The sequence below is a fragment of the Tribolium madens genome, unplaced genomic scaffold (genome assembly GCF_015345945.1).
Source record: "Tribolium madens isolate multiple individuals breed KSU strain unplaced genomic scaffold, Tmad_KSU_1.1 Scaffold_97;HRSCAF=244;Tcas5.2_LG3a, whole genome shotgun sequence".
NCBI lineage: Eukaryota > Metazoa > Arthropoda > Insecta > Coleoptera > Tenebrionidae > Tribolium > Tribolium madens.
This window is the reverse complement of record NW_025401069.1, coordinates 15126982-15136764: the sequence shown is the minus strand read 5'-3', so window position 1 is coordinate 15136764 and position 9783 is coordinate 15126982. Positions and strand designations below refer to the sequence as shown.

At 32.6% G+C, this 9783-nt stretch overlaps 1 protein-coding gene across 1 annotated transcript; it reads right to left on the bottom strand.

Annotated features, from left to right (window-relative positions):
• Nucleotides 1–405: 405 nt before the first annotated feature.
• On the bottom strand, nt 406–2014 carry LOC123014445 (golgin subfamily A member 6-like protein 22). The gene is made up of 2 exons (XM_044413575.1): nt 1858–2014; nt 406–1763 (listed from the first exon to the last, which is right to left on the bottom strand). Exons 1-2 carry the CDS (start codon nt 1876–1878, stop codon nt 570–572), a joined length of 1215 nt encoding a protein of 404 aa, XP_044269510.1. The 5' UTR covers nt 1879–2014; the 3' UTR covers nt 406–569.
• Between the last annotated feature and the right edge of the window lie 7769 nt (nt 2015–9783).

Genomic DNA, 9783 nt, shown 5'->3' with positions numbered 1-9783 from the left:
GACGGAACTAACAATTTCACGTATCTCAACATCTCATTATCTTGTCGTGTGTAATCCCGGAGCGGTCTTGAGGTAACTTTCTACATCGCCAATGATGAATACAAATCGTAAAATAAAACCTTCGACCTCTTCGTAATCCACACTGACCATTAGCTATTCCAATATTGAAATTTCTAATGTGATGTAACGTCGCATTCTTTGGTAATGATATAAAACCGAATCGGTGTTACACGGCCTTAGAAAGTGACCGTGTGGGGGAGATCTTGAGCATACCTTGATCTTGGTCCGGTGAAAGTAGTTGTTGATGTATAAAAACAATAATCGTGTGCTGGAGCCACCACGAAATCGAAAACTTCTCATAGATGAAGTTACATAATTGGGAGAAAGTGATGGATTGAAAATGCGTTTTATAAAAATTCGCTTTATTGTACAAGACTTAAAAACTAAACAATAACAATATAGAAGCTTATAACAAGAACTAACTCACTGGTGAGCCTGGTATATACAGCGGTTTTGTACTAAGAGGAGTAGCAAGAATTATTTACAGAAAAGTAACAATTAACTAAAGATCAGTCCCAGCCGTGGTGGTGGTGGTGTACTTTGACCCACACCTTTTCCCAAACTGGTTTTGAAATCTTCTTCCAAGCTGGGACTTCGTAGGTCTTCCATACGGGCACCCAGATCTTCTTCCAGACATCTTTCCAAATCTGTTTCTTCTCCGTCACCCATTCTTGCTTCTTTTCTGTCCTCCAGATTTGCACCTTTTCGTGTTTCCAGATGAGTTCTTTCTTCGGGATCCAGATTTGTTTCTTTTCGGTTCTCCAGATCTGTTCCTTTTTCGGGATCCAGATTTGCTTCTTCTCAGTTCTCCAAATTTGTTTCTTCTCGGTCCTCCAGATTTGCTTCTTTTCCGTTCTCCAAATCTGGACTTTTTCGGTCCTCCAGATTTGTTTCTTTTCGGTCCTCCAGATTTGCTTCTTTTCCGTGCGCCAGATGGTCTTCCATTCGGGTTTCCATTCGAGTTTCTTCTGGGGGACCCAGATTTGCTTCTTTTCCGTTCTCCAAATCTTCTTCCAGACAGGCTTCCAGATGAGTTTTTTCTTCCATAAATCATGAGCAGTGTATTCGTTACCGTGATGATCTTTTCCCAAATAGTGCTCTCCAGGGATTCCCTCTTTCACCCATTCAGGCACCCAGATTTTCTTCCAGTCGGGCACTTGGATTTCTTTCCAAGCGGGGACTTGGATTTCTTTCCAAACCGGGATCCAGATTTGTTTCTTATCAGGAACTTGGATTTCCTTCCAGTCGGGAACTTGAATTTCCTTCCAGTCGGGTACTTGGATCTCTTTCCAGTCGGGCACTTGGATTTCCTTCCAGTCCGGGACTTGTATTTCCTTCCAGTCTGGAACTTGAATCTCTTTCCAGGCCGGAACTTGAACTATCTTCCAGTCGGGGACTTGAATTTCCTTCCAAGCGGGGACTTGGGTCTCTTTCCAGATTGGCTTAGTTATGGTTTTCCAATCCGGGACTTGGATTTCTTTCCAGATTGGCACCTGGATTTCCTTCCAAGCCGGGATTTGGGACTTTTTCCATTCTGGTTTCCAGATGAGTTTCTTCTCGGTTTTCCAGACTTTGACCCATTCTGTTTTCCAAGTCAATTTTTTGCTCCAGTAGCCTTCGGGTTCATGATGGGATCTTTTGACACGCGAGAGACCAGCAGGGATACTTTGAATCGGGGCAACGAATAAGCACCCAAGGGTAACCTTGAAAGAACAACAATTAGAAAAAAAAATACCTAAATTTTTAATAATCCAAGGGTGAGAAACACAACACTACACAAAAAATAAAAACACTAACCAAGAGTGCCCAACACTTCATTTTGGCAAGTCCCCTGATGATGGGGTAGTGTGGCGGTAAACGCTGTTGATTTACTGAAGTTTCTATCAAAGTCTTCAGGTTTTATACCGGGCAATCTTTTGCATTACTTTCCCCCCAAATAGTCAAGAGTTGGTGCTTTTGGGGGGGCGTTTTCAGCCAGGTACCACTTTCTTCAAGTGGCAAAGGTGGGATCAAGCAATTACATTACTTCCTACCTCTTTTTTTCATTTATTAATGTCCTTCCGATCACTTCCGATTCATTTGGTGCTTCAAAAAAGCACTTTTTCGCCCAAATGCAACAAGGTGAAGTTTACACAACATTACGCAACACTTTCTTTCACCGAAAGTCGGAAATCCGATTTTTTCGGTGGCTTGTTCGAGCCCAATTAACAGATTAGGCTTAAATGGGGCTATTGTTGTTACGACTGTGGCAGAGATAATGATCGTCGGGCATATTAAAATCGAATTTTCACCATATTGTCAAGAAAATTACCACAGGATGCGCTAAACACATTGAACGGCTCGAGAACTTTCTAATTCTTCAATAAACGGGACTTTTTTAATTAAAATTATTATCATAATTCACATTGGAGAAATTCATTAATTTTCGGAAACTTGCACTCGAATCACATACATTGTGAGTTTTAATGACCGGTTTCGGCCCCGATTCGAATTTCTCTCGAACAATTAAAGCTTCAAGTGCGCTAATATTGACTCAACTTAAGCCGGCTACCGCTTTTTTCCCAGTCGAAGAAAGTGTTTTTCAGCAAAATTTCATTTGCATAAACACAATTAATCTCGGTGAAATTGTCATTGGATCATTAACGCGGTAATTGCGATGAGTATTAAATTTAAGGAAGCTAGTACAAATTGTAGGAAGTCGATGTAATGGTAAGTGGGAGGAGCAAAGCGGCGATTAGTTGATGAGAATCTGGTCTAGTTACTGACCTGATTTTGCGCCGTGTGATTTTTCGTGGATCAGTGAATATTGGCCGGATCATGGAAATGCGAGAAAGTTTCAGCTTGATTGAGTCGATTATGAGTTCAAGATCAATGTCGATCGGAGCTGAAAAATATGCAGAAATTTGAATTCAATAACGTTGCAACAGCAAGGTGAAGATTTTCAGGTGGATTGTTGTCTAGGCAAGCGTCTGAAGCTCCAGGACTGATACATCAATCATTTATCAAAGATTTGATCCTGTTGTTTTATTTACATTTTTTATTTCTTTCAAATTTATTTCATTTTTTTTAAATATCTTATTCTTAATTTTTTCGCATCTTTCTGCTTCATAATTTATCAGTTTTGTTGTTTCTTGTTTGTTTTTTTTTGCATTCCACAACATCGCAAAAATAAATTTTGTTATTAGATAATTCGTACCCTCAACTGAACATTGTTATTATTAAAGCCAAAACTGAAGTTAAAAAACTACATCCAGAAATACGTTATATTTACAAGCTTGTTTGCGGAGACGGATTTTTAAAATTCGGCAAATTAGGTCGTGGCGATGAGAAAATTTTCAGTCAAATAAAAACTCAAAAATTAAATATTACAAAAATAATCAAAAACAAATAGCTAACGTAATAATAATAATGTTTTAGAGTTTTTGACATTTTATTTTTTCTTTTAAATTAAGGTCTGCTTTCTAGGCAATAAAAATCTGCATAAAAATAAAGCAATAAAATACTATTCATTCTTCTCTAATATTTATGACTTCTTACGTTCTTCAGTATATCTGTTTGATCAAATTTTTTGTTTTTTCTTTTTGCTTTATTTTACCTTTGTTTTATATTTTTGGTCCTCCTCTGTGTTTTACTTTTTTTGATCTCGTTGTCTTATTTACATTTTTCTATTACTTTCAAACTTATTTCAAAATTTCTTAGTACACTTTCAACCTCTTTAATTCTTGAATTATCTTACTATTATCTATTTTCGCTTTTTTCGGCTTCATAATTTATCAATTTGTTGTTTCTTGTTTTAGATAGTAATAATAATGAAAGAAAGGCTTTGTTCTTCAAAAATTAAAATAAACAAACATGTTGTCAAATACAAATCATGTTTGCAAATAATGTTCAATGTCTTCTGTTGTAACAGATAGTTAATTTTGTGTACAAAAATGCTTCAAAAATCATATATTTAAAAAAAGTATTATACAAAACAAAAATATTGCAATTTTTTTTATTCTATTTTCTTTACTCTCTACTTTTAATTCTCTTCTCTCCTTTTTTTGTTTTTCCTTTTCGTTGCTTTCTTCTTTCTTTTTTATCTATTTTATTTTTTTTAAGTATTTTTTCAAACTTTTTTTTTTAATTTTTAAACTATTTTAGACATAAATTTCAAAGTTTGAGGTTCGATCTCTAGCCTTAAACATTTTTTTCTTTCTGCATATGTTTTCGTTCAATATCTTCTGTTGTAACAGATAGTTAATTTTGTTTACAAAAATGGTTTAAAAATTATATATTTAAAAAATATATTTTACAAAACAATATTATTGCAATATTTTTTATTCTATTTTCTCTACTCTCTAATCTCCATCTCTCTACTTTTAATTCTCTTCTCTCTTTTTTTTATTTTTCCTTTTTCGCCATTGTCTTCTTTCTCTCTCATCTGTCCTTTTTAATTTTTAGTATTTTTTTCAAAAATGTTTTTTTTTAACTATTTCAGACATAACTAAACATTTTTTTCTTTCTGAATATCTCTTCACTTCCCTATCAGAGAAAATATTTTTGATTTGAGTGGAAATTTCTTCAACGATTTTATCAGACGACACTTCTTTGATATCTTCCTTATTTTCTTCAAAAGTTTCTTCTGCTTCAACACTTCCGAATTTTTAGATTTTGCAAAAACTTTTGTTTCTAAATCTTTAGAAGAAATCTTTTCAGAAGGAATTTGCAACTTGTCTTCAACTTTTGATGTCTCCAGATCTTTAATTTTATAAAAAGTTTTATACTTTATTTTTATCTTTGTTATATTTTTTTTGATTCTGTTGTTTTATTTACATTTTTTTATTTCTTTCAAATTTATTTCATTTTTTTTTAAATATCTTATTCTTAATTTTTTTCGCTTCTTTCTGCTTCATAATTTATCAGTTTTGTTGTTTCTTGTTTGTTTTTTTTTGCATTCCACAACATCGCAACAATAAATTTTGTTATTAGATAATTCGTACCCTCAACTGAACATTGTTATTACTAAAGCCAAAACTGAAGTTAAAAAACTACATCCAGAAATACGTTATATTTAAAAAAAAAAACATAAGTTTTTATTTTAACTTATTCTTGGGACACGCTAAATAATTGAAAATAATTTCAGACTATGCACTAGTGTAGTACTTATTTATTAATTTTCCATATAAATTTCTCAAAATTTTAACAATTAAAGATCAATAATGGACATGTCCAACTGATTGGGGCTCCTTGTATAATAAAAAAAAATGTTGTGGCGTAAAATTTTTAAATGTTTTTTTCTATTTGAACTATTTCAAATGATAACATTGCAACAATTTAGAAATGTTAAAAAATGTTAACCTAGCGTGTCTTCGACCATTACCATTTTGTTTAGATGTTTTAGACAGGCTTTTAAATTAAGTGATACATAAACGTAAACACTTTGCACCTGATTTGTTTATTAGCAAAAAAAAAAAATGAAAAGTAAACATTCCACGGCAAAAAACCAAATCGATGGCGCATTAATCGATATAAAAAGGAAGTGGTGACGCAACATTTATTAATTACGTCCGATAATCCAATTTCGAGTGACTTTCTACGCGAAATAGTTCAAAAAACTGTCCAAGCCTGGAGCCATCTCCACAAAGAGCCTCCGATTTCATTTCCTAAATAATTGAGTGGTCCAAGGTGCGGTCAAGAAACCGGGACCCTATTTCCGAACAGAAACCGGAATCCGGAAAACCGGAAATTTAAATAACGTCTTGTCGGATACGAGTACGATTTTTTTACATATCTAGTTGTAAAATCCTTTCACTTGCGCACACGTTTGAATTGTTTTGTTTTTCGGCGCCGATTCGTTATCATCTCGTTGCGTATTCGCAATTATTGAACCTAATTATGGTAATGAGAGTGAAAGATTGAACAGAAGCTAAAAATTATTTACGCTGTCAATGTTTATTCAAACAGCATTCAAGGCCGTTATTGCCCATAAAACGTCAAGTTACGATGTGTAACCAATGGCGTAACGAGTGGAAAAATTGGTATTCCGGAGGCACGCGACGCTCCGGAGCGCCCGGAATCAGACAACTCGAATTATGTAAACGCTTCAGTTACAATATTTGATTAAGTGGATTCCATCCTCTTGTTTGAGTTTGTAGTTAGTTGTCAAGGAAGTATTTTAACGATTATTTGTGAAATGTGCAATTTAAAAGTGCTAATACTTGACTATTGCAACAATCGCGATGACTTTGGTATTTTTTCCATTATATGCACATTCACCTCTAACAATTGGAGCTTATCGCGCTTGTCGTAACCATTATTGACATTTATAAGCGAGAGGGACTTAATTTGCTTGATTGGCGGCGACGGATTTTTGAATTTCGTAAATTGGGCCTCGGTAAGTGGCCACTTCACCAACAACTTCTGGCACGGTGGAAAAATACTCAAACAGTCGAGTAAAAAATAACCAAAAATATGAAGCTAAAACTGTAATAATAATGTTTTTGACACTTTATTTTTTCTTTCTTTTTTTTATTTAATGGAGTGAAAAAATTAGTTTTGATTATGTCAAGATTAAAAAAATCGGGGTCTGCTTTCTAGGCAACACATATTTTAAAGATTTGCATAAAAATAATTCCAATTATTAAAAAGCAATAAAATAATATTATTTATTCTTTCTCTAATATTTAAGTTTCCCACCCGGTAACATACAGTTATTAAAGAAAACATAAACTTATTTTCAGTGGCCGTATAATTACTCTGACATTTAACTTTAATCATAATTACTTTGATTATTATTAAAAGTGTTGTTTCTTTTTCTTTTAATTTGGTTTTAAGACATGCAAATGGCTTTTTCGAAAAAAAAATATTAAAACGCAGTTGTAATTTATACATCATAACTATTGTAAAAAAAGTTTTCAATTAAAAAATTTTGCAAACAAAAAAAAATTCGAAAAATATTAATCTTGACAAACGTCTTATTTTAAATATACGGGGAGGGACATCGGTTACGCGCACTTGATAAATCGCGACTTCTAATTAATTAAAACTGGCGATATTTTATATAGCTAACTAATTACTGCAAGGGAATATTTGAGAATTTTTAAAAAATTTTTTGATAAAAATAAAAGCCGTAACAGTTTTGTGTGTATTATGAATACTTTCTGTTAATGTACCTATAAAGTTTTTATACTAAATGAATCTGTACTTGCTAGCTTATCAAACTTTGACATCATAATTACAAATTTTGAGATGGTTAGCTAAATAATCGCTTTTTTTTATTTAAACACAAACCAGACGCGTAATTTATGACTAAATGGTATAATTTGCCATCAAAAGAATCATTCACTGGTAGTTGACCACTTTGAATTGTAAACCTTTTAATTTTACCCTAATTACAGTTCTCAATTGTCACCTAAATTTACGATGGCACAATTAGCAGGTCATAAATAAAAATGATTTTCAAAGTTATGATAAAAAATTGCTTTTAATTCAAAATCTAATTGTTTTTTTTTCTGAATTTGTAAACAATTATAGGATTAAATCTGAGTAGGTCAGTATAAAAAATAGAATTCAACTTTTAAAGAAAAAAATCCTTTTTATTGTTTTTGGCTTTGTTTGTAAATAAAAAATTACCAAAAAAATATGAAATGTACCTTATCAATGCCCAGGTAAGTGTGAAAAATTTCAACAATTTTATCTAATCAGAAGTGGGGATTTCTTTTTTGCCCGTAACCGATGCTCCACCCGGTACAGTTCAGGTTGCGAAACAACCACACAATCATAATTATGTCATGATAAATTCTTTCTTGGCTTTCTGTTCTTTAAGGAAGATGATTGTAAATAAAATATTATAAAAACCTTGATACTATTTTATTTTAAAAATCTAAAGCTACCTATTTTTAATTAAATTTGGATTCAGTTTCAATACTCAAAAAAATTAAATAAAAAAAGAATACTTAATAATTTTTTTAAAACCATATTGACATTGTAAATTTTCATACAAAATTGAGTCCAATTTGATTAAAATTGATTGGAAAAAACCTCGACAAAAACGATTCCCTGATTAAAAAAGGTAACAATTATGATTTATGAGAGCCTTCAGATTGAAGCTATTGTATCATTGTATCTTACTCGCAATCAAATTTCCTCAAATGTCTTTGTTGATCAATCATCGGAGAAAATCGCATCTGCTTCCAAGCCTGCAACAACAAAACCACAATTTACTCAAAAAACTTTCATTTATTTTAAGCGACGAAATATTTTGCATCGCGATTTTGCAATGTCATGATAATGACTTTGTGGAGATTTCCACGACGTTACCTCAAACAAGCAATAAATTTTCGTAACAATTTTACACTAAGAAGAAAAACTACATAACTGTCAGATTCCAAGAGGTTGAGTAATTAGAGAACCGCTGTGACTTACTAGCCAATATCGTAATGTTGTAATGCCCATATTAGCCCAGCAGTTACAAAACTCATCCAAGTGAAAGAATAGGAAAATGGGCCCAGCTAGGAAGTAAAAACCCATATATCCATGCTATTACACTCGAACTTTTAATAAAAAATTTCAAAACAAATCTTATGTAAATCGTCATTCTTCGGTCGAGATTAATCATCTTCATGGACAATAATCCGGGCTAAATGTCAGCGATGCGACTTTCACCCAACAGGTGTTAAACAATGTCGAATTGCGCTCGAATCTGGATCAAGAAATCCTTACAAAATAGGAAAAAATGCTCCTGACCCGATCAACAACAACACACGCATTCCATTGGGCAATAATTGCGTGATGAATTCTAACGAATTGCTAAATACCGAACAATAAATTTTATCCAGAAATGAGTGTTTTGAATACAAGAGAGTGATGTTTATTTTGCCTACGCATTTCTGATCCTTGAGTGAAAGTACTTGGCAAGGTTATAACATGATCGCTGCAAAAAGATGCCTGCAATCACGTTTCATAACAAGGCTAGACTCGGACTCAATAAGAAAGTGTTTAGAAGAAATTGTGATGTAATGAGATTGAAGAGGATTATCCACGGTATGTTTTTTATGGAGTGAATTGCTAGTTTCCAACACAAACTTTAATAGAAACTCTCATTATAGTCGAATTTGATGAGAGCCGGAATTAATTGGGGAAAAATTTTCCAGAGCCGGCTATGACTTAATCAGCGTAAAACACGAGTTTGTGTCTTGTGTGCTTTTAATTTTGGCCAAATCGGTTGCTTTCTTCGATTATAATTGCCCTTGCGTGAAAGTTGTCCGAATTGCAGTCAAAATTGACACAAGATCTTATCATTTGTGCTTATATGACAAGTAACAACGATTTTTTTCCCACGTTGGAAAATCACTTTTTTACTTTCCTTACTATTATTTCGAAGGCATTTGCAGGTTGTTACGCAATGAAGAGCAAGGCTTTCTCTGCCAAATGTGTTAATCTCGACAATTAGAGGTAATGCACTGGAGTTTGCTAATTCAATGGCTTATCATCTGCTATAATAAAATTTTATTTTAGTTTTTTTCGTAAAAATATCACAAAATTATCTTTACGGTTTCTTTAAGGTTGTAAGTAGAGCAAAATTAATGTTTTATTACTGATATAAAACAATAAAAAATTACAAGATCTAAATATGAAAAACAAAGAAAGCAAAAATCTATAAAAAATGTTTTTCTTAAAAACAAAATTTTTAAAATAAAGAATTGATAAAAAAACAAAAACTAAAAAGAAATAACTTAATAG

Bases quoted from the DNA above. Each gene is read 5' to 3' on its own strand.
- LOC123014445 (XM_044413575.1), bottom strand. From the start codon at position 1,878: ATGAAGTGTTGGGCACTCTTG. The intron at 1,764-1,857 runs GTTAGTGTTTTT...TGTTCTTTCAAG, and splicing joins TGAAGTGTTGGGCACTCTTG to GTTACCCTTGGGTGCTTATT.